The following is a 25178-nucleotide window of genomic DNA, read 5'->3' as shown; positions in this document are numbered from 1 at the left end:
TTAATTTTGAGATGTCTTCCCAGTGGCTCAGTGGTAAAGAATCCACCTGTAATGCAGGAGACACAGGTAGGCATGGGTTCGAGCCCTGAGTCAGGAAGATCCCCTGGAGGAAGAGATGGCAACCCACTCCAGTATTGTCTGGAAAATCCCATGGACAGAGGAACCTAGCAGACTACAGTACTTGGGGTTGCAAAAAGTCACACATGACTGAACACAGCATACCACATTAGACAGACAATTAGTAACTATTAAATTGTTCAATTGCTCAGTTGTCTCAGACTCTGTGATCCCATGGACTGCAGCATGCCAGGCCTCCCAGGCCTTCACTATATCCCGGAGTTTGCTCACACTCATGTCTATTGAGTCGATGGTGCCGTTCAACTGTTCTATTAACCTTGGAAGGTAACTTTCCCGTGTCCATGCCTTAGACTGAAGATTATCAATAAGATAATATTCTGAATACTGCCTTTAAGAATCCTCTGAATTACCAGAAACGTCAATTTTCTTACTTGCAAAATGGGTTTAACAGTCATCTCAAAAGGTTATGAACATGGAAATAGATATTTGTGAAGCATGCAGCCCAATAATAAAATCTAGCGTTCCATAATGCAAAAAAGGTGATCAACCTACGTTCCTTCTACTACAGTCATATTAAATGTGTTGGTTTACATCACGTCAGTGAAAACAAACTGTACTAAGGCCCATGGAGCAAAGGCAAATAATTACTATGCTTAATAAAGATAAAAGGTCTAATCCGGATCTGGAAAAGGTAGACAAGGCCGAGGTTTTGAAGAAAGGGAAATACGTAGGAAATTGACACAGGCCGTAGTTAAGTGACATACTGCCCTAGCGACCACAGTTCCCAGCAGCCCTCGCGCAGCCAGACACCTTCGCGGATTGGCCTCCTCCTTAGGAAACGTGTGGTGGGGGGAGGGGATAGGCGCGAGGTACTGTGGGTAGGAGACGGCCGTCGGCGGAGGCGCCATTTTGTGAAGCGGCCGTACCCTGTTGGAATTCCTTGGCATAAACTGCTGCTGCTGTTACTTCCGTCCTTCTTGGGGGTAAGTGCGGCGGCCGCCCGTAATGACTGGCGGTTCTTTCTGCTATGGCAGGCCCTGTAGAGCCTCCCTGTCAGCCGCACGCTGCGGCCGTTCAGCCCCAGCGGGATCTCGAAGGGCTACCCGAGGCATTGGAGGGCCGCGCCCCTCCTCGCCACCAGCGCTGTCAGCTTTCAGAGAGCGTTCTCCCGGCCAGCCCGAGGCCCTTTTCTCTTGGAGCTGTGAGTGTGCCCCTCCCGGGACGTGTCTCCAACTCCCAGGCCAAGTTGAGCAAGGAGTCGTTGTCTGTCCCTCAGATACTTCTCAGGGGCTCCCTGACAGTCTCTAGCCGCCATAGCTCCGCAGGTTCGCCTGAATCAACTCTCCGGAAAGCTGTTCGGTGAAGGGTGATCTGGGGCTGGGAACCTCTTGGGGGTCGGGAGGCGCAACTGCAAGCAGGAAGAGAAAGCCGGACGCCTGAGTCGGTCGCACAGTCCGTGGCGCCGCCATCTCGCCCGCGACTCCCCACGGAGGTGGGTCTGGGCAGTGCCCAGGCGTTGTGAGGGGCTGCAGCAGGGATTCTGTCCAGGGCCTTGTTCCTCCCTGATGGTTCCGTTTCCTGTATTATTTCACATGTTCGTTGAACGGCTGCCTAGAACAGGCGCCAGGGAGAGCTGTAACTAGTTTCTCAGATCTCGCAAGCATTGAGGGCCGTCTAGCTGTGTGATGCTTTACCACCGTCAGTGCGCAGCGCGGCCAGGCTGGCTGCCTCAGGGACCTGTGGTGATTATTGTTACCTTGGAATTAAGTCGTACGGAAGTTTACTCTTGCTAATACAGCTTTGGATCTGCCGTTGCGTTTTAAACGGAGTCTATTTTCAGTTAGCCCAGCATCGGCTTTCTGAAAGGTTTTAAATTTTTCATGAGTAACTTTTGAATTTCGTTTAGCTCCTTGTATTAATAAAGACACTTTCGAGAATGTTTTAAGGACCGACTACCCCATTGGAGTTGCTTTGATTCAGATCACAGGGAGCTGATTGCAGCTATGCCCTTTTTGCTTTGTAATCCTACAGTGGGAGCAGGGAAGGAATCTTCTGCTTGCATCCTTTTATGGGTTTGTGTTTGAATATGGAATCTAATATTTTTAACTCTGCTCGCCTTCCTGCTACGCTCATTGTTAACAAAACCATCGCTTGATTTTAATGTTTACAGTCGGTCCCCACCCCTCAACCTTAGATCATCACTGTTAATGGTTTGAAGAAATTCCAGTCTCAGTGGTGTCCCAGCTATGAAACAGTTGACTTAGGTGATCTCCCAGATTTGCAGCAACGGATCTCTCTTGTCTCCTAGAAAAAAGCACATTTGAACCTTTTGGCGCAGTGTCCTAGATCTTCAGTAGAACAATGGGTTCAGACAAACGGTAAGTTACTACTTTACGTGCCTTTGATCTCAATATTTCAATGGGGACTGAGCTATTTGTTGAAAATTGTTTATCATACTAATGTTTGAGTCTGTGTTTTGTGTCATGCATTCTGTGAGCACTTTCATGATACTTGCTTGCACAAGCCCATGGTTTAGTGAGATAATGAAAATACTGTGTGAACCATCCTGTGGTAAAAGAAGTTGAGGGGACTGTTAGAACACTTAGGAACCTGTGTTTTCTTGGAAACAGCCAGGAAAGCTTCCTGGAGAAAGTATTCTCTTAAGGTGATGCCTGAAGGGTAAGAAAGAAAGAAGCAAAGAAGGGCTCCATGGAGTAGGAGATCACGAAGGTTCCTGGTGTGGATAACAGCCTCTGGCAGAAAGTAGGAAATTTGTCCTGTCACTTTGCATAGTACCTGGCTGTAGAAAGCAGTCAGTGAAGGCCAGTTCTCATTATTATCCCCTCCATGACAAGATGATCCAGATTATAGAGCTGAGAAGCTTTGGACCATGAGTTACATTAAAAAAGAAGAAAGAAAAACTGCTAAAGAATTAACAGAGAATTAAGATGAGAGCATTTGGCTCCTGTGTCATCTGTGGGGTCTCCCGCTCAAACCATTTGATTTAAACACACAACTTCTGCTTATTCAGCCAGCTGCCTCCTTAATATTGAGTCCAGTCCCAGTGATAGATCAAACTGATGGCCCACTGGGACTCAGGAAATGTTCATATTACATGATGTCATTGTTTGATTCCAAATAAACATTTACTGTTTTAGGGTCTCTCATTCACATACTTTACATTGTGAAATTGCCCTGGACTATTTGTCCTCATTCACTTCTTTTTATTAAATCTGTATACTCTAAATGATGCCCTTATAGGACTTCCCTTTATTTTGTCCTTACACAGTTTTATGAATCTGGTAAACAGTTTATCAAAGAACTGTTTGTAAAGAGACACAGATGTGTAGAACAGTCTGTTGGACTCTGTCGGAGAAGGCGGGGGTGGGATGATTTGAGTGAATAGCATTGAAACACGTATATTATCATATGTGAAACAGATCGCCGGTCCAGGTTCAATGCATGAGACGGGGTGCTCAGGGCTGGTGCACTGGGATGACCCTGAGGGAAGGGATGGGGAGGGAGGTGGGGGGGGGGGTTCGGGGTGGGGAACACATGTACACCCATGGCTGATTCATGTCAATGTATGGCAGAAACCACTACAATATTGTAAAGTAATTAGACTCCAATTAAAATAAATTAATTTTTTAAAAAAGAACTGTATCTGTGGTCCAGTGGGTTTAAGCCTTTTGTTATTAGATTTTCCTGTAAAGCCCAGTGCTGCCCAGTAATCAAAAATAAATCAGATGTTATAGGAAATAATGTTCTCTGATGATGCTACTTATTATAACAATTAAACTTGGTTAACTGCCTAATGGGGAAAAAAAGAAAAACTAATTCATCCAGTTCAGTGGTCCATTTCTCCGTAGTGAGAATACGCTTCAGAATGGATCAGTCAGGATATGTTCTCCTTTGAAACTGAATAAAATGAGAATACATTTGACCCTTAAACAACACAGATTTGAATTGTGCAGGTCCACTTCCAGGCAGATTTTCTTCAATAAATACAGTACTGCATGATCTGTGGCTGACTGAGTCTGTAGGTGCAGAACTGGGTGTACCAGAGGGCTTATTGTGCGACTTGAGCATCCGTGGGTTTTGGTATCTGCAGCGGGTCCTAGAAACAGTCCCTGGCAGGAACAGCTGTAATTGCAGTCTTCCTGTTTAAATTGATCACTGAGATCTGAAATCAGGGAAGAAAGGAGTGATGTGTAGATCACAGACTTGGGGAAATGCAGGATAAACATGGACAGACAACCTATCTGAATTGTAATTGTCTCAATTATAAGTTGTTATTTGATGATAAATTTTAAGGGATGCATTGAACTATTTGGATACCTTATAAACCAAAATGCGGATTGAAATTTTTTTCAACTGTGTTTTCTAAAGGGACAAAATGTGATATACTTAAGAATAAAGGAAAATTTTCTTCCCTGGCAGAGTGAGTAGAACGGAGCGCAGTGGAAGATACGGTTCCATCATAGACAGGGATGACCGTGATGAGCGTGAATCCAGAAGCAGACGGAGGGACTCGGATTACAAAAGATCTAGTGATGATCGGAGGGGTGATAGATATGACGACTACCGAGACTATGACAGTCCAGAGGTGAGTGACCAGCAACTATTTATGGAGTTGTTAGAACTATGAAATAAATATACCAAGTGTGGGAATCTCTCAGGTGGAGTGTTCTATTCGCACACTTTAGTATTCTGAAGTCTGTTTAGTCAGCTATAACTCTCAAAGACAGACTGAGCCTCGTAGTCAGAATTATTGGCCAGGGTTTACCTAGGGCTCACCAGGCACTCTTCTGAGCACATGACTTAGATGAACTCATTCAAATCTCACTACAACCACATAATGTAGTTATTGTACCCATTTTAAAGATGAGGCAGTTGGGGCATAATTATGTACCATCCCTTGGCCTCAGATAGTTTCTGAAAGTTGTAGTTTAATATTATAGCATAGCTTTTTTTTTCACATTTCTTTCCATATGCATCAACTTTGTTTAGAAGTAATATTGTGCTGCCCATATAATTTAGCACTTTTTTTTCTTTTTTTATGCATATAATCATCTTATTTTAACTAGTAATACTGTTTATGTGTTGATATACTGTTCGGTGAGTTGTTAAACCATTCTTCCTGAAATTAAATGATTGTTGCCAGGTTTGGGGGTTTTTGTTTTTTGCTATTTTAAAAGACACTATGGTGAACTTCATTGTGGAATTATTGTATTATCTCTGTGCCTAAAGATGAATTATTAGGAGTGGAGGGAGTGGATCAAAGAGTATAAAAAGCCCAGTATGATTTGAATTACAATTTTGTTCATTGTAAATCAGAGAGAACGTGAAAGAAGGAACAGTGACCGATCCGAAGACGGCTACCATTCTGATGGTGACTACGGTGAACATGACTATAGGCATGACATCAGTGACGAGAGGGAGAGCAAGACCATCATGCTTCGCGGCCTTCCCATCACCATCACGGAGAGCGATGTAAGGGGGACCAACTGTTCTATTGAGCTATCAATAGGCCCAACAGATTCTGAGCTTCTACCATTATTTTCTTTTTTTTTTTTTTAACCATTATTTTCCTGTGTTCTTTTTAGCTCAAGCTTATATCTAGTGAAGTACTTTTCTATAATTAGGGTGAAGTTCTCTCAACCTAGCTCATAGATAATCTCTGTATTTAGACTTTGAAGCTCAATATACAGTTTTCAGAACTACAGGGAGCAGTTTTTATTCTTTCAGTAATAGCTCTTAGAAGGTAGTCACTAGATTTTTGTTGAATTGGTCACTTATTCACTGAGATTATATCCATAAGAACATTTTAATGATCCAGCATCCTTTGATTTGATGGAAATTGTATTCTCCATTTGAAACTTCAGGAAAGCCTTTTGACAAGCCTGGCTTCCCACTTCTCAGACTGGTCAACTATGGCTTTGGTGTACTGGGCACTGCCTGGTTTCCAGTGGTATCTCTGGCCTTCACCCATTCCTTCCAGCCCCATCCACCATTTGGCTTCTGCTGCAGGCAACTTTGGATATGTCCATTGTTCTACCAATATGCCCCCGTGCCACCCCCCCTTTTTTTTTGCCGTGCTATGTGGGCATTTAGTTCCCCACCTATGCCCCCTGGGTTGGAAGCACAGAGTCTTAACCTGTCTAGTTGTGGACATGGGCTTAGCTGCTTTGCAACATATGGGATCTTAGTTCCCAGACCAGGGATCGAACCAACGTCCCCTGAATTGGAAGGTGGATTCTTAACCACTGGACTACCAGGGGCATCCCCAGGCAGAATTTCTTATGTGTATCCCCAACCCTTGACCTCAGGAGGCTGCTCAGCCAATGTCTGTAAAATGAATGTGATGTTTTGAAATATATTTAATAAACCATATAAATGCACAGTATTATGCCAGTATCTATTGCCTTGGGGTATTCAAGGTAATAGTCTGACTATGAATTTTAGAGCTGTATTGAGTTCACACGGCCTTGGTCTTCTAAAACACTGGGAGTGACAGAATGTGAGATGGGATGTTTGAGTTAATAGTGGGTATTTGTGTTCCAAAGCACACTTGCTCCACTGTGTACTGTTACACTGCAGAACCATGGATCCTGCCTCAGAAACGCTTAAGGATGATAGCTAAAGTCAACAGATAATGAAGACAGTGCAGAGTAGAAAGGGATAAGTGTCGGAAGAGGTCTTGTTGAAAGTAGTTCTGTGGAGTAGTAACTCAGGGCTTCTTTAAGGGAGCTGTGTTACTGGTAGAGGGTAAGGAAGAGCTCCAGGGAGCTGTTAGTTGAGCTCATTCTTGAGGGATAGAAAATCTTTTGATCTGGTGAAGAACTGAGGATAAGGTGTGGACTGGCCCTGACTAGCTTAATTTGACTAAAATCAAAGACGTTTGGCAGGAGAAAAGCGTATTTGGGGGCCATTGCTGGAATCTTTGAAAGCCCAGCTAAGTATAAAAAAAGCTGCTGAAGTTTCTGCCTGGTGACAAGCTGTGCAGGTTTGAGTGATAGAATCAGGGAGTGGCAGGGGCTGGAAGGAAGGCAGAGCTGAGCTCAGGTAGCAGTAGCTATGGGCATGTAGAGTAGGGGGTGGAAGAAATCCTGCAGGAGTCAGTTGAGGAAAGTTTACTTGTTGATCATGTTGTTCCCTCGAGTCTGTTAAGCCTGTGGCCCTTGAAGTCTGCAGAAGTGGGTGGCAATGGGGAGAGCAATCCCCTAGCTGACCCTGGGGGCCCTACCTTCTGATAATGAAACAAGATTGTAATGCTTGTTTATTTCAGGCTTCTCAGGGAACAAGAAGTGCTTACCATAAGAAGGCAGGTTTTTCCAAGTAAACTTTCTGAGATTCCCCCAAATTTGTGCAATACTTGTGGGAAATTTGCTTATTGGGCTCTTTGGTATTGGTTTAGTTGCTAAGTTGTGTCTGACTCCTGTGATTCCATGGATTGTAGCCTGCCAGGCTCCTCTGTCCATGGGATTCTCCAGGCGAGAATACTGGAGCGGGTTGCCATTTCTTTCTCCAGAGGATCTTCCCGACCCAGGAATCAAACCAGGGTCTCCTGCATTGCAGGCAGATTCTTTACCAACTGAGCTATGAGGGAAGCCTCCTCATATTGGGATCCTTAAAAGCATTTTAAAATTATAGTATTCTCTTGAACTTCAGTTTATCACTTTCATCATTTTTTTTTAATCCCCTCACTGACACGTGAACTCCTAGAGTAACTACCTTTAGTTAATTATGTTACTATGTGTGTTACTGTATCACTATATTCATAGAGTTTGTCTTTAGTTACTCTGGTAACTAAGTTTTCAGTAACTATGTTACCAAGCATGAAGTTGAGTCAGGTGATTGGGTCTGGCTCTATGTAACGTTTCTACCTACTGTCTATTTGTGGTAGTCTCCAAAGCCACTAGGAGTATTGACTTATGCTCTTAGGGGAAATACAAACTTAGATTCCTGTAAGCCCCTGGTCACAACATTTTCATTAACAGATCAATATATAGCCTTATTTTGTGTATATTTCTGTTTAAAGGTGCCTTATTTAATATATGCTTTGATTCATTAGCGTTGAACTCACAGCCAACAGCACTGTAACTCAGGTCTGAAGGAAGCTTTTCTAACATATCTTCTCTGTGAAGTACATCACAGCCTTCCTTCTTGCATTAGAAACACTAGACAGCACTTCAGCACTACACCTGGAGAACCATTTTATTTATTTTTTTTATTTTTACTTTTTTTTTTTTTTTTTGGAGAGCCATTTTAAACAGTGAAATCGCCAACAAAAAGTACAAAAATGTGAAATACCTGCCACTAAATAAACTAGTAGAAGGACATCTGTTTACAATATGAAAGCTGAAACAAAACATAGCGTAACCTCTGCGAGGAACATGTACGTCAGGCACCTCAGATTTTTTACTACTCTCCTCATGTCTGCAAATGACCTTGAAAGCGCTAGTAGTATTCATTTGGAGTATAATGAATTTTAATTAGTAGGTACATCCACCCCAAATAATATAATCCTGCAACCTTTACACGTAATAATGAAATGGGAAAGCCACTAAGAGTCTCTCACAAATTTGTCCCTGGTGTTTTTCCTGAGAGTATTGCTGCCTGGTTTGATTGCTGAAGAGACTGATGTCTTTTTTAATGTATTTTGCCTTTTGCAGTGAAGGTTTGATCTGAAATCAGTAATAAGCTTAGCAGCCAAAAGTCTTTCTTCAGGCCCAATTCATGTTCACTTTGATTTACTAGGAGCCTAAGAATATTACAAGTTTTTTTTTTTCTAATGTAAGTGTAAGGAAACTTATTTCTTTAAGACATTGTGGAAAAAATGTTTATCTTAAGGGAGTTCCTTGTTTGGGGGCTATTGATTTCTTAGTCTCCTTCAGAGACTCTACTTACTCTACTTCAGAGCATGATGACATATCATCTGCCTCTTTTAAATCTTTTTCTTTTCTCTCTGGTCCTTTAAAACAAAGGACAAGATTAGCCTGGGGGGCGGGTGGAAGCTTGAGGGTCAGCACACCACAAGCAAGGCTGTGTCTCACAACATCAGGTAGCTGTACTTGAGGAAATCCCCATCAGCAGGTAAAGAAGGCTTTCAGAGCTATTACAGTACATCAGTTTTTATGAGAAGCATCCCTTCTTTTATTCTATTTTTAGACTAATTGCATTTTGATGATAGAAATTTAAAAGCTTGGCCAATTAAGCTTAAGTAACATAAGCTTAAGTTGATGTAATCCCTAGTCTTTGAACTCTCTTTAGTGTGGAATGGTTTGTGGCTAAAGCTTTAACAGTAAATGTGTAAAACCCTGTGCAGATTCGAGAAATGATGGAATCCTTTGAAGGCCCTCAGCCTGCGGACGTGAGGCTGATGAAAAGGAAAACAGGTGAGAGCTTGCTTAGTTCCTGCTGTTCTGGTTCTCTTCCCCATTCGCACCTCAGTCCCTAAAGAACATCCTGATATTCCCCAGTCTTCAAGCACATGAATTCAGAATGAAAGGTTTGCCATGGCTAAGGAATGTGACTCTTTGAAAACGATGTTAGAAAGCATCTGAGGACCTTTTTAAAAACTTTGTTTTTAGGGGCTTTTTTTTCCCTTCGGTAAGTAGTGATGTATAAACTCCTTGTTTGACTGTTTGTAATCGGTTGCATGGTTACTTTTTAAGCGTGGAATCAAATCGAGTGGCATTTAGTTCAGGCGGCTTGGTTCCTTGCCATGGCAAAGTATCAAGAAGATCCCCAAGTCAAGTCACATTTGTAAAGCTGCTTCCCAATTGGCTTTGTCACGCAGTGTTGAAGCAGTGGGAGAGAGATTCACCTGTTATAAAGGAACTGACTAACACGAGTATCCCGTCTATATCTGAATGCTGTCTCTAGGTGTAAGCCGTGGTTTCGCCTTCGTGGAGTTTTATCACTTGCAAGATGCTACCAGCTGGATGGAAGCCAATCAGGTTGCTTCACTCACCAAGTCTAGATATTCATGAAAATGGAACAAGTCTGTACAATTTAAAAAAAAAAAGGTTGAAGGAGTGGTTTGTTCCAAAGGAGTGACTTTAAAAAAAAAAAAAAAAAAAAAGGCTTTGTATATATTAAAATTGATGTTACTGGAGTAAATATAGTACCACACTAAATTACACTGCAGAATTTGCTCTGCCTTTAAACATGGCTGCCTGACATGGCCTTGTTAACCACTGAATATTTGTCTGGTAGTTATCAGAACATCTTGAATGTTCCCCCTTTCCTCCCCTGATTATATTCCTGTTTATTATGTCCTTTGAGAGTCATCTTAGATTATCCAGCTCTCAATTTGACAATTAATAGAATATAATTGAAGTCTGCTGTAGGAATTTTGTAAGTAATTATTTCAACTTGGAGACTTCAAGCCTCCTAGAGGCATAACTGCTCATATGGGTCTTCAAGAACTATTTAAGGATCTAGTAGAATTTATGAACAGTAAGTCTGATGAGATTAGCCTAAGATCTGGTGTCCTGCTGCTGTCTAATCTAGTTAGAGTGGCATTAACATCCCTGAGAATGCCTCTTACAGTCTGTTCAAAGCAAATCTTTGATGATTTCTTTGATGTGGCATTAACTGAAGCGTTCTACAGTTTGTCAAGATAATGTTTAGTGCTTGGCACATAAATAACATTTTTTGCCAGAACTCCAAAGCACAGTATTGAATGCCTTAACCAGGTGCATTCTGGGAAGTTTGCTTAACTCATTATGTTGCTTCTCTGCAGCATTTTATGATTTGTCACTCATAAATAAGAGTTATATTCTTTGGAAACTTAATATCATTAATAATGAAACTCACTAATGAGGATATCATTTTGATTGACTTGTTAGGTTTTTAAGCCTCTCACATCCTTAACCCAGAGGTGACAACCTGATCTTACAATGGTAGATCTTAATTCGTTTCATACCATGGACACCATCCCAGTAAAATTCAGGACATACACAGGCTTCAGGTGAACCTGCTTTCTTTATGCAACAGCATCTTTTTAAAGCATCATATTAATATGGTGGATGTATCAGAATGACTTGGGAGTTTAAAAAACTCCTGGGAAATTAAAACCTGAAAGACACTTAAAAGCGGCACAATTTTAATGTATACAAAGCTGTGTTAATGTGTAACTATTTCATTACAGTTCAAATTCACTCCAGAAATGAAAGGCCAGTAGGATTAGGGACTCAGTGATAGTTTGGAGTCTCCCCAAACCAGCACATCCCTCCTAGTGGGATGATCTGTTGACTTATCTCCCAGCTTCTTTATTTTTGCTTCTATACAACACAGTGAGTGGATGACCTTCAGCTCTTTCCCTCTTGGCCAGACATGCAGTCTTGCCTTTAGATATTGCAGAGACAACATTCACAGCATGTCTTAACTCTTCCAGGATTTGCAAGAACCAAATTACTCAACAGTATGTATGTTTGGAGGGGTTAGACTCCTTTAAAAAGTTTGGATATCTAACCTCCTACTTAAATCCCTTCTGACGGTGTCAGAACACCCCGCTCCCTTTCCCTCCCCCCAGAAAAAAAACAGAAAAGGTGTTCCTGTTAAATGAAGGCTCTTTGGGGGCAGATGCTGGGTGTGCTCTTGGTAAACTGATTCAGCTCGGAATTTTCACCTTTGAAAATAAAATCCCTTGTAGTCACACAGTTGACTAGAAGGATGAGGTGGTATATAAACACTTACACACTTTTCCTAACCCCCTGAAGAAACTTCATTGGCCTCCTGGTTACTCATCTTGAAGAGTACCATCTTATTTCAGTGAAAAACACATCTGTCACTCAGGACATCACGTGGTTGCACTTGGCAGGAAGAAACCTCATTTAGCTGTTTTTAGAATCGATGGCATTCAGACTAGTGTCTCCTGAGAAAATTGTCACCAGCTTCCCTTTAAAAATGGGTTTCCCTCTCATTGTCCCCAAAGGACACATCCTGAAGCAGGAATTTGGGTGAAGGGGAAATGTAAAGGCTTTCACTTTGCATAAGGATGTGGGACTGGGGGAAAAGTGAAGCGAAGCCCGAGGACACCACGCTAAGGGCTAAAGTAGGAGACAACCTCAGAACTGGGAGAGTTGTCTTCTGCTCTTTGAACTAGACTGTCACCTCTCAGGCAGCCTGTCAATGCTGAATGTTAGGACTTCTGTCTCTGCTGGAGACACGGCCTGGTGCATGTCAGCGTTTATAGCGTGTGTCAGCTTTCTCAGCACTCCCTGACTCCGTTTACCTTTACTCCGCATCCCATTCTCTTACTGCCTATCTGAAGGATTGGATGGGCAGAGTATAGGTGGCGGTGGTTGGTCCTCCCCGTATGTTGTCCATTTAATTCCAGAGCACTGATTTTTCCGAAGTGTGCTCTGCCCTGGGAAAATGGACACATGTTCCTCACAATGGGAATAACTAATTACTTCTTTTTTTTACAGAAAAAGCTGGTGATTCAAGGAAAGCATATTGCAATGCATTATAGCAATCCCAGACCTAAGTTTGAAGATTGGCTTTGTAACAAGGTAAGCACGTGTTCTTCCCAGACAAACCAAACTCTTGGCGTTTTTTGTTTTCTATTTGTTTGACTATCCAAACAAGAAAATGGGTAAAATACATGATCACCAGCTTTTATCATGAGGTGATTTTCATACTTGTGACTTTCTTGGGTCCTCCTGAGTAGGTATTAGAGGACAGACTTCCTCAAACATGAGAGATTTTAAGAACCAGATTCTAAGACCAGTGTTTCAATTAAGATTTTAAGTTTGTTTTACTTTACTGTTTCTTCAATTTTAGCGCTGTCATCTTTTGGCAATCTCTTTGTTAACAAAACCCTTTGTGGCCCTGCTTGAGTTATATAAGGGAGTTATATAAGGTCTATTATGAGTGAGGAAGGGTATCCATGGGCAAAACCCTAAGTGGGCAAAATGTCACCAAAGTCACAAAGTAGGTGTTGCTATTGACATTTTGAGAGTACTTGGTGTCACATGTCCAGCAGGACTCTAGACAGTATTTCATTCACATTGTATTTGTGTATATAGAGTGGTCTATAGAGTGCTTTTCTGACATAAGGGAGAACTTTGCCAGTGGCTTGCTGCAGGGTTTTGGGGTGAACTGAAACTTTTCCCCAACTTGAGAAAAATGGAATTCTACTTCAAAATATGTCAGAATGTATTTTTCTAGGGGTCATTCACATAGTGAAATTTTTAGGTTAATGCTCCTTTGTCTTCAGTGCGTGGGATCACCTTCTGCTTTTATTGCTCCTCACTGGGACTTGCCCGTGACCCTCTTGTTCTAACCCACTTTGTTACTAGTAAACCTGGCCTACCATGAGATAGAATTACAGATAAAACTTTTTTTTTTTTCCAGTGCTGCCTTAACAATTTCAGGAAAAGACTAAAATGCTTCCGATGTGGAGCAGACAAGTTTGGTAAGCCCAGATTTGGCCGTTTGGGAATATGTATTGAAACTTGACTAATTGGGTTGTCTGTGAACCTAAGGAAAAGTACAGACTGTGGGGCATTTAAGCAATAACGTATATATTTTCCTTAAACCTTCTACCTTAGGTTAGGTAGTTATTTTCTTTAAACCTCCTGCCTTAGATTTAGTAGATCCTGCTGTTGAGTGCAAGAATACAAAGAGTTCTTTTATTTTTCAAAATTAAGTCAGCTTTCCTGCTTTGCATTCTGTATCTGCTTTTCTTTACTACAGAGGTGAAGTCCTCTGAAGTCCTCCAGTGGCCTAGTTTTTGCATTCCACATTTAAAATTAATGTCAAAATTAATGAGGTTTTACTGTAGCCACAAATGGTTAAAAAAGAAAAAATAACAGCTACGTTTACTTAAAACTTTGGTATTTGAATGTATTTCTTTTGTTGGTTTGTTGTTTTGTCTTCAATTACTGATTCTTCCTCTTTTCTTTCCTTTCTTGTAGACTCTGAACAGGAAGTGCCCCCTGGAACCACAGAATCAGTTCAGTCTGTTGATTACTATTGTGATAGTAAGTGCAAATGTAATCTTTTGACTGTTATGTTGGAAACTGACCTCTGTTGGATGTTTTAGTTCTCCTGCTCTTTTTTAATGAGGAGCAGTCAGTGGCTTCAGATTGTCTCATTAAAGACTGATTTTTGGATTTCTTTTCAACGTCAAAGTGAAAGATATATGCAGTTGACACTTAAACAACATGGGTTTGAACCATGTGCATTTACGCTGATTTTCTTCCTTTTTTTTTTTTTTAAATGAATGCTACAATACTCACTGGGCTTCTCTGGTGGCTCAGACAGTAAAGAATCCACCTGCAGTGTGGGAGTCCTGGGTTCAGTCCTTGGGTTGGGAAGATTCCCTGGAAGAGGGCATGGCAACCCACTCCAGTATTCTTGCCTGGAGAATCCCCATGGACTGAGGAGCCTGGTGGGCTACAGTCCATGGGGTCACAGAGAGTTAGATCTGACTGAAGCAGCCAAGCACACACAGTACTACACTATTTACTGGCTGAATCTGGGGATGTGGAACTACCAGTACAGAGGGCTGGCTGTAAAGTTATACACAGATGTTCTGTTGCGTGGTGGGAGTGGGGTCAGCACCCCCTCATCCCCCTGCATTCAAAGGTCAAATATACGGGAAACCTCCCAAAATGGATTTGTTTGTACTTGAATCTGCTTTGAAAGGTATTGGTGGTAGAAATGCATGTCTCTGTCTTGTTCACCTGCAGCAATCATACTTCGAAACATAGCTCCACACACTGTGGTAGATTCCATCATGACAGCACTGTCTCCCTATGCGTCCTTAGCTGTCAATAACATCCGCCTCATAAAAGACAAACAGACCCAGCAGAACAGGGGCTTCGCATTTGTGCAGCTGTCTTCTGCAATGGTGAGATGTTAATTGGATCTTTCCTTTTTAAAGAAACTGAAATAAGAGGCAAATGTGGTTCATCCAGTTGTGATACTACGTCTAATGCTCTTGGAGTCCAAAGTTCAAGACTTAAGTAATGACAGTTATTGCAGTGCTAAATTATAGGCTGATGGCTTTAGTAAGTGGTAAAAATACCATTGGTATACCTGTAGATAACTGGCTGAACTGAAGTCTGAGCCACAGTTTAGTCTTTTTTCATGCTTTTAGATTGACCTAAGCACTGACTCCTTTAATAATACTAGATACCTTGAAAGAGGGCTTCTTTATTTCTCATGATTTCATATCCACAGATAATAATGAATTGCTATTCTCTTTTTTTTTAATATTTCTTTGACTAGGATAGGTGGTAGAGATTTTCAGTTACGTGACAAAAATGACAAAATTGTTTTTCTTCACATTCTCCTGCAGGATGCTTCTCAGCTGCTACAGATACTACAGAGTCTCCATCCTCCTTTGAAAATTGATGGCAAAACTATTGGGGTTGATTTTGCAAAAAGTGCCAGAAAGTGAGTTGCTTCATTGCCCTTACTTCAAACTGCTACATCTGCATGCTTGTCCAAGAATGCGCTGCTAACTGCACTCGAAGCCCATGTTCTCTGCACTGAGGTGCTATCCTTCCTGATTGGCTGGGAAGGATACACTTGTCTTCTTAGCACTTATTCCCTCCTATCCTCAATAACCAGTTGCCAGAAGGCTTGAGAGCAGGACAAGACAGACTTAGTAGATGGGTTGAGAATATGTGCTATGCAAACTGCTTCAGAATGGTACAAACCCATCTGGAAATAATTCTTTCCTTCCACAACAGCATGCTAATACAAAGCTTCATGTATGTAGAGCTTCATTCTAGTGATGTAAATTTCCCATTTCTAGTATCATTACTCATCAAGTAGACACCTTATTAAATAGAAGAGTACAAAAGAGAGCAGCGATACTGCAGGGATACATGCCCACTTAGGGCTTTGCCCGTGGAAACACTTCCTCACTCTGAAATGTAGTGTTGCTAGCATTGGAGACCTTCCAGTAAAGTCTGGAGTGAATTACTGTTTTCTGGGTAGCGTGGGGTTAAGTGATGGGAAGCATACTGATATAAAATCACATGGTTGGATTTTTGTGGTTTCAGAGACTTGGTCCTCCCAGATGGTAACAGGGTCAGCGCCTTCTCCGTGGCTAGTACAGCCATTGCTGCTGCTCAGTGGTCATCCACCCAGGTAAAGGGGAGGATCTTTTTGTTCCAAGTAGTGTGGTGGTGGTGGAGGTGCCCAGATTCACAGAAGTCAGCTCTGTGATTGTGCTTGCCTTAGAAGCTCTCCAAGGACATTTGAAGACCTCAGTGTCCACTAAGTTTGTCTGTGTTTCCTCTTCTTTTGACATTGTAGTCTCAGAGTGGCGAAGGAGGCAGTGTGGACTACAGTTACCTGCAGCCAGGCCAAGATGGCTATGCCCAGTATGCTCAGGTGGGTAGATTGGACCATTATCTGACTTCTGGTCTCCAGAGTATGTCCAAGAATGGCAGCTTTAACGGTGGACTCTTCTTCAGTACTCACAGGATTACCAACAGTTTTATCAGCAACAAGCTGGAGGATTAGAATCTGAAGCATCATCTGCATCAGGTAATAGACTTCATATTCTTTTATCTCCTGTTTAAGCAAATACAGTTAAGGACATACAGCTAGATGTTCTCATTAAATCCAAATCAATCTAGGAGAGCCATTTCCCTGTAAGACTGGGTGGATTGGGCACATTCAGGGTTATCACCATGGGCCTAAGCTTCTGGGGGGATATTGGGATTGCTTGTGCAATGGGCTTCCCTGGTGGCTCAGATGGTAAGAATCCACCTGCAATGCAGAAGACACGGGTTTGATCCCTGTGTCCAGAAGATTCCCTGGAGAAGGGAATGGCTTCTCAACTCCAGCGTTCTTGCCTGGAGAATTCCACAGACAGAGGAGCCTGGTGGTCTCGAGTCCATGGGGTCACAAAATTCAGACAGGACTGAGCAACTAACACTTGTGCACATCAGGAGCTGATACAAAGCTCCTAGAGACTATGCCATAATGAGCATTCATTCTTGGAATTGAATTCAGTATTTTCCCTCTCTGCTGTTTGGAATTGTGGGTGCCCATGTAAGTTCAGGTGAGCAGTCTTGTGTCCAGACCTCAATCAGAAGGGTCACTCTTAAAAGCTATTCCTCTAGTTTTTGTTCCAGAATTACAAAGGTGTGGCAGTTAAAATTTATTTTCAACCCCAGAGCAGATGTGGAAACTTTCTGCCCCTTCTTAGCCATCATAGAATATCTGACTTTGTGTATCACATTCTAGTAGGATTATAAAAATGACAATATCATCGGTTAAAGAGTACTTACTGGGAATTAGGTGGTTAAAAACTGACATATAGAAAGACAGACTCTAGATTGGGCATTCCAGGTAAGGACATTTGGTTTAGAGTTCAGTGCCTTGGCTCTTGTAACTCATGGTGTTTATCATCAGGCACAGCGGTGACCACCACCTCAGCGGCTGTCGTATCCCAGAGTCCCCAGCTGTATAATCAGACCTCCAACCCCCCCGGCTCTCCGGTAATCCTGTCATCTTAGATACAGAACTGGTGATTTTTGGGGAAACGGTTGCTGTACAAGTGCTATCTTTTCTCACTGTGTAAGCCAGGATTGAGTAATGCACACACATTCCAACCTTGCTTCTTTCTGTCTAATAGTATTATGTACTGAAATAATTTTGTCTGTATTTTAAATGCAAGATTCCACACAGGGTCTATTTATACTATGCATGCTTCGACTTGACATTTAGGAAGACAGTTGTCAGCATGTGTTTTGCTGAAGGATTGCCCTAGACCATTGCTACAGTGGGTCTGTCAGGGGGCCCTTCCTGCTGGATGATTGCAGTGATTTAGTTCTCTTGAGAGGCTTTACAGTTGAAACTATATTGAAGCTGCTGTTCTTTCCAGACTGAGGAAGCACAGCCTAGCACTAGCACAAGTACACAGGCCCCAGCCGCTTCCCCTACTGGTGTAGTTCCTGGTACCAAATATGGTAAGCCAAACCTCATGGGGCTGTTGACAGTTGGAAGGTCCTAGTTGTTGATTTTGTTTAATAAGCGCTCCTCTCCCTTTGTGGGTGTCAGCGGGACACGTGGGGATATGAGAGAAGACGACCTGCTGCATCTCAGTGGCTTAGAATTGGAAGTAAAGCCAGTCTCTACCCTGGAATGATTGTGTGCTGGGTTTTGTTTTTGCAGCAGTGCCTGACACATCCACGTATCAGTATGATGAATCTTCAGGATATTACTATGATCCGACAACAGGGCTGTACTATGACCCCAACTCGCAGGTAATTTAAGGGGTAAAACAGACGTTTTGAGGTGTAATGTACTTACTGAAAAATTCATGAAACTGACACTTGGAGTTCTTGCAGTTCTTTGAATGTTTATTTACATGTATATACATTTGTTCATTTACCAGCACCACTATAAGAGCAAGAACATTCCTAGCATGCTAAACATTCTCTGGTGCCTCTTGTTGTTCGGTACCACCTCCCCTGCCCCAAGCACTGTTCTTTCTCCTATTACCATGGATTATTTTGTCATGTTAAAATTTTCAGGTGACTGTTAATCTTCATGTAGACACCTATATACAAATTTTAAATTGTGATTTTTTTTTTCAACTGAGAGAAAGTTCACATATCAGCCATTTAGAGTGTTCAGTTCAGTAGATTTTTAGTGTAGTCAGTGTTGAGCACCTATCATCTAATGTTGATGAACGTTTTCATCAATCTGAAAAGAAACCCTGTAGCCTATGTATTAAGCAGTTACTTCCTAATTCCTTCCCACCCCAGCAACTACTGCTTTCTGTCTCTCTGGGTTTGCCTGTTCTAGACATTTTGTATAAATGGAATCAAACAATATGTGACCTTTTGTGTACAGCTCTTTTTTTACTTAGTATTTTTGAGAGTAAAAATTAGCAGATCTGTGGAGTGGATATTTTATTTTTGGCAGTGTATAGAACTTTTTAAAGAGGAAAGGCAACATTAACACTCCATAAATAAGCAACAGTTTATGACCAGAAGCTGTGTGTATATATAGAATAGTAAAAATAAGTGCTTTTAACAGGAACTTGGCATTGAGAGCTTGTGGTTTCTGAGAGTCAGGTGAGAAGCTGTGTGGGACCTGCCAAGCGGGCTGGGCCTGTACATGTTTCTTCCACTGCTCTTGTGGAGTCTGGCCATTTCCCAGGCCATTCTTCTTGGTGGCCATAAAAGTTGTGGCTCCTGTGTCTGACATGCACCGCCTCCCCTGGAAGAGATACAAAAGGCAGTCTCTCCTGAGCCCTTGTTGAGCAGGTAGAGTAAGTGATTGGAGAACAGAGAAGAGGAGAGATAGCTGCTACCCATTCTCTGTTGTCGTTCTCGCCACACACTCCAGATCAGGTTCCTTCACCTGTCACCTCCTTCTAGGTTCCCAAGCTGGTGTTTTACAACCCTGTTTGGTTGGTTGCCCGGGCGTCCAAACAGAACAGGCAGGGTTCTGTATGGATGGTTGAACCTAACAATGAGATGTTAACTGATTGTCATGGAGGACATGTGAGAAAAACCTCCTTCTGAACCACTTGCTCTGGCCACCTGGTTTGTGTAAATGATCTGTCTGTGGAAAGGAGTCAGACTTATTGCTCTTTGGGTACCCTCCAGGCCCAGGGATTAATTAATGGAAACTCGAGACTCTCGAAACCACATTCTACTCACCCAAGAAGTTTCACACCTCTTAGCCAGCTGGTTCATCACCCTCACCTACACCAAGGTGTATAGCACCTCCTCTCTGCCCAGGAAATATTACTGGTCTGCAATATGCTTTATGTTTTTATGTTTAATTTTTTTGACAAAGTAATATAGATGTAAAGGAGTAAAAACCCGCCTTTAGGTTAGTGGTTTGACCCAGGAGAAAGTCTGCATTAATTGTGTTTTTTTATTCTAGTACTACTACAATTCCTTAACCCAGCAGTACCTATACTGGGATGGAGAAAAGGAGACTTACGTGCTGGCTGCAGAGTCTAATTCCCACCAGCAGACAGGCCTACCTCCTGCAAAAGAGGGAAAGGAAAAGAAGGAGAAACCCAAGAGCAAAACAGCCCAGCAGGTAAGATCATGACCCAACCAGCAGACCCATTTTTCTCTGTTTTTGTTTTTTTCTTTAATCGAGGGGTGGGGTGGGGTAGTGGCATTTAGCTTTATTTGGATTCTTAAAAACTGGGCCATATATCTTATTTACGTTAAGCTCATAGTCTAGTTAGTCACTCAGTCATGTCCAACTCTTTTGCAACCGCATGGACCGTAGCGTGCCAGGCTTCTCTGTCTGTGGAATTCTCTAGGCAAGAAACTGGAGTGGCTAGTCATTCCCTTCTCCAGGGGATCTTCCCCACCCAGGGATCAAACCTGGATCTCCTGCATTGCAGGCAGATTTCTTTACCATCTGAGCCACCAGGGAAGCCCTAAGTTCCTAGAGCACTGTGCAGTTTTCTAGTGTCATTCTTTATTATCTGTCGGTTGTCTGAAAGACTCACAGACTTTGGAACAATATTCATTAATGACTTTGGTAGTATGCAGTATCTCATAAAAGATAAGGGTAAAAGGGATTTTGTTACAGTTTGTTACAATAATGGCTTGTTGTCTTGGCATAGACTGTTTGCTAAATTCCTCTACCTAAATCTCTATGATTGTTGTTTGACTTTAGATCGCCAAAGACATGGAACGCTGGGCTAAGAGTTTAAACAAGCAGAAAGAAAATTTTAAAAACAGCTTTCAACCTGTTAATTCTTTGAGGGAAGAAGAAAGGAGAGAATCTGCTGCCGCAGATGCCGGCTTTGCTCTCTTTGAGAAGAAGGTAACAGTAACAAGGATGGCCTTACTTCCTGAGGGCAGCTTAGGTAAAACTTGAGGCTTATGACTTGTTCTCTGTTTCCCAGGGAGCCTTAGCAGAAAGGCAACAGCTCATCCCCGAATTGGTGCGAAATGGAGATGAGGAGAACCCCCTCAAAGTAAGGAGGCACCGGCTTTAAACCAGTGTTTGAGGGCTGTGTCTGCTTTGTGTCTCAGTCTGATCTGCATCTTGGCTAATGTCAAAGTGTTAATCACTCGGTCATGTCCAACTATTTGTAACCCCATGGTCTGTCCGTGGAATTCTCCAGGCAAGAATACTGGAGTAGATTGCCAGTCCCTTCTCCAGGGGATCTTCTGACCCAGGGATCAAACCTGGGTCTCCTGCATTGCAGGCAGATGCTTTACCATTTGAGCTAAGCATCTGGCTAATCTCATTCCTGCTTAAAACGGATGTGTCCCTGTCAGTGGGTATCTGAAGCAGCTTATGCACACAGACTCTATATTCAGGGCTTTGTGAGAGCAAGTGAGATGGAACAGAGAATAAAGCCCAGATTCCTGAGCTCAGTTAGTTGAGTTTTATTGCATTTGTAAATAGTGAGTTTTAACAGTCTGGAAAGAGAAAATTAAGACCAAAAAAGCGTGTTTTACTTGGTAGATACTTACCTGAGTGGGTCATTACTCTGATCTGTTGTATTTGGGGTTTTCAGACATGGTCAGTAGTTTGAGAAAAGCCATCCAGGAAGTCTTCTTGGTTCCCAAGAGGGTTGTTGGTGGGAGGCTGTCGGGCCCGGCACCGGAAGACCTAGCTGCTCTCCTCACTGATGTGTGACATATGGGTAATGGGCACTCTCTCACAGCTTGGATTAGGCGTTACTTTAGCCATTGCTGTTTCTTTGTTGTACATTTGCAATGACCCACCTTCCTCTTGTCTCTAGAGGGGGCTGGTTGCTGCTTACAGTGGTGACAGTGACAACGAAGAGGAGCTGGTGGAGAGACTTGAGAGTGAAGAAGAAAAGCTGGCCGACTGGAAGAAGATGGCCTGCCTGCTCTGCCGGCGCCAGTTCCCAAACAAAGACGCCCTGGTCAGGCACCAGCAGCTCTCAGACCTCCACAAGGTGGCCATGCTTCTCTGAGCTGATCAGACTCAGGGAGGGGAGACAGTGAGGTGCCGTGGGTGCCCTGATGGTAGTGAGGGTTCAGTGAATACCCCCATTAAGTGATTGCCTCTTGGAAGGCTGCTCCTCAGCATAGTCTGTTCCAGATTGTGAGTAGAAAGGAGCGTGGCAAGCTCCAGGTACACCCAGCTCTGGCTTTCCTGTTGTAATGTAATGAATTGGACTTTGACTAGGAGCACAATAGATACTAATAATGTTTTGACATCTCAAATTAGGAAGATACGAATTACGTTTGTTAAATCTCTCATACAGCAAAACATGGACATCTACCGACGATCCAGACTGAGCGAGCAGGAGCTGGAAGCCTTGGAGCTGAGGGAGAGAGAGGTGAATGGGGGTGAATGTGCCACTCGAGTGTCTTGGGGTAACTGCCCTTGGCTTTTATTTGTAGCACTTGTTGCAGGTCCCAGGGACAGGGTAGGTTATGTCACATATCTGTCACCTGGCCGTCATGGCTCATGTAGACTGGACCCAAGCTGTGTGCACTGTGAGCCCTGCACTGTCCTTTCATGAGGGTGCTCAAGACCACTCACAAGTCCTGAGTGCCAGAGACCCACTGGTGAAGTACACTGGGTTTTAGTAAGGATAGAGTGAGCTTGTTTAGCCAGGGAAGCCTTTGTGGACAGTGAGGGGAGCTTCAGATGAGGCCTAGGGAACAGCAGGACACAGAATGATTGCAGGTGACCTAGAAGGAAGCAGTGGGGTCACTAATGAGCAGTCACTTGGTAGTTGATGAAACAGGTTGAGAGCCAACCACCCAGGGGTTTAAGTACAAATGGAGGCCTATGGGTTAGAGATGAACCTCTGAGCAAGTTACTTGAAGTTGCTCACCCCAAGACAGTTCTGAGGTATCTATAGCTAAAGCTTTTTTACCTTCCTGTTTTTTTCCCACTGATTTATGGTGCCAGCTCCCCAGGGACTGTAGAGCAGGTCTCAGGAAGCCACCTCTTGGCTCTGTCTTCCTGGAGGTGGGCTTGTCCAAATGCTGAGGGAGAACAGCAGCCCTGCCCTCCTCTCCCTCAAGGACCTCCGTGCCCACATCCAGCAGGCTGGTTGAAGAGCTTGACAAGAGGTGACTCGTTAAATAAAACTGGTTGTTGGAAACATAGTTTTGCCCCAGGTTCCACACACAGATCATCTCTACAGACCTACAGTTTGGGATATGATGAAGTGCAGCCAGGAAGACAGGGCATGTGGTATTTGCAGGCACTCTGAAAGGCCAAGCTCCAGATGAAGGAAGCACCTGAGGTGACAGTCTGAAGTGTGGGTGCTTGAGACTGCTACAGATTGAAGTCTGAATATCTCTAACCGGGCTGTTCTCCCATGTAGATGAAATACCGGGATCGTGCTGCAGAAAGGCGGGAGAAATACGGCATCCCAGAGCCTCCAGAACCCAAGCGCAAGAAGCAGTTTGATGCTGGCACCGTGTATGTGTTGTGCACATTTTCCGCTTTCTGAGCCGGGGCTCTGGCTGTTTTGAGTAACTGTGTGTTTGCCACTGGCAGGAATTACGAGCAGCCCACCAAAGATGGCATTGACCACAGTAACATTGGCAACAAGATGCTGCAGGCCATGGGTTGGCGGGAAGGCTCAGGTTTGGGGAGAAAGTGTCAAGGCATCACAGCCCCCATTGAGGTAAGCAGTGGGATTGGGCTTCAGCGGCCTTCAGGCTTGTCCCAGGGATGAGATGAGGTGGAAGCACCCAGAGGGCCTGGGCCCCAGTGGGAGTTGTCTTCCCTGTAGCTGTCCCATATTGCACCCTCTTTTTAAGATGTCAGTTGGGAGGAACAGGTGTGGCACCCATCTTGATTTTTCTGGTTTTTGGGTCTCTTTGGGTAAAGCCTACCTTCTCCTAAGGAACTGTGTCTTTCTGCATCCTTCGATATAAACAGACCTTAATGCTGACTCAGTAACTTAGATCGGATTTTCAGAAAGATACTGTGCTTTAATTTCTAAGTGATTTTTGCTTATGTATAAAACAAGTTACACTTTAGTAGGACTTTCATCCATGGTAAGAAATCCTTTATTCAGTCAGAGCTCAGGACCAGAGGCCCTTGACCCCTGGCCTTCTAGACAAGAGCACCGCCAGTGATTGCTCCCTCCCTGACCTGGCAGCGTAGCTTAGAACAAACTCTTGCTGTTGATTTGTGCAGGCGAGTTCTGCTGACTTTGAGCTGTCCTGCCATGATCTGTACCTAAAATTACCAGACCTTCCCTGGGCTTTGGGGCCCTTTAATAGGCACAGTGCTTGCTGAACAGGCATGGAATTGGAGGAGGGTGTGCTTCTGTCTGCCTTTCTCCCTCACCCATTTGGTCCCCTCAGTCCTTAAACCTACTCCAGGTCTCCAAAGTAGAAATCCCTGTCTTTATTTAAAATTTCTGTCTCCTGATGGATGGTCCAGCTCAGTAGGGAGTGGGCTAGATGTTGGGGGGAGGGAGCAGTCCATACCCTACCTGCCAGCTGCTGACTACAATTTTATTACCCCCCCAGGCTCAAGTCCGGCTAAAAGGAGCTGGCCTAGGTGCCAAAGGCAGCGCATACGGACTGTCTGGTGCAGATTCCTACAAAGATGCTGTCCGGAAGGCCATGTTTGCCCGGTTCACTGAGATGGAGTGAGACTCCAGGGGATGAGAGAGAGAGATGACGAAGAGCTCCAAAGAGCACAAGGAATGCTCCGTCTCCTGAATTCACTCTGACCACCTTTCTCTTTAAGGGCATGCCCTGTGCTGTTAATGGTTTTCAGGGTGAACCAGTTCATTCTGCAAGGTTCTCCCACTTAAAGGAGTTCCCCTTGTATGGGTTATCTAGTGAATGGCTTGCCTTCCTGCCAGAGGGCCTGTGAGCAGACCAAGGGGACAGTGGGTCTTTTATACTTTGGTGTACATATTGTAATGTAGTGTGTGTTTTACATGTGTAGCCTATGTTGTGGTCCATCAGCCCCTTGCATTCCTAGGGGGTATTGAGATGCCCTAGGGTGGTATGTGACACCAAAGCCGCCTCTGTCATTTGTTGTGCTGTCTTTTCTCGGCAAAAGCCTTATGTATATTTGTATATTACACATTTGTACAGAATTTTGGAAGATTTTCAGTCTAGTTGCCAAATCTGGCTCCTTTACAAAAGAAATACCTTGAAAAATGA

The 25178-nt window shown here is 43.3% G+C and overlaps 1 protein-coding gene across 1 annotated transcript; it reads left to right on the top strand.

Annotated features, from left to right (window-relative positions):
- Positions 1-911: 911 nt before the first annotated feature.
- RBM5 (RNA binding motif protein 5) lies at positions 912-25178 on the top strand. The gene is made up of 25 exons (XM_061128559.1): positions 912-1061; positions 2387-2456; positions 4519-4684; positions 5416-5571; positions 9407-9476; positions 9967-10040; positions 12519-12602; positions 13447-13507; positions 14010-14075; positions 14787-14947; positions 15398-15495; positions 16110-16197; positions 16366-16443; positions 16527-16599; positions 17473-17558; positions 17945-18029; positions 18235-18326; positions 19963-20124; positions 20719-20868; positions 20951-21022; positions 21800-21979; positions 22292-22366; positions 23369-23466; positions 23545-23674; positions 24531-25178. The coding sequence occupies exons 2-25, from the start codon at positions 2440-2442 to the stop codon at positions 24654-24656; spliced, it is 2448 nt and encodes an 815-aa protein (XP_060984542.1). The 5' UTR covers positions 912-1061; positions 2387-2439; the 3' UTR covers positions 24657-25178.

Source organism: Dama dama, chromosome 24 (genome assembly GCF_033118175.1).
Source record: "Dama dama isolate Ldn47 chromosome 24, ASM3311817v1, whole genome shotgun sequence".
Taxonomy (NCBI): Eukaryota; Metazoa; Chordata; class Mammalia; order Artiodactyla; family Cervidae; genus Dama; species Dama dama.
This window is presented reverse-complemented; position numbering and strand designations above follow the sequence as displayed.

Excerpts from the sequence above, each read along its gene's own strand:
- RBM5 (XM_061128559.1), top strand. Across the intron at positions 18,327-19,962 it reads ACTATGACCCCAACTCGCAG|TACTACTACAATTCCTTAAC; the intron begins GTAATTTAAGGG and ends TTTTTATTCTAG. Across the intron at positions 22,367-23,368 it reads TGGAGCTGAGGGAGAGAGAG|ATGAAATACCGGGATCGTGC; the intron begins GTGAATGGGGGT and ends TCTCCCATGTAG.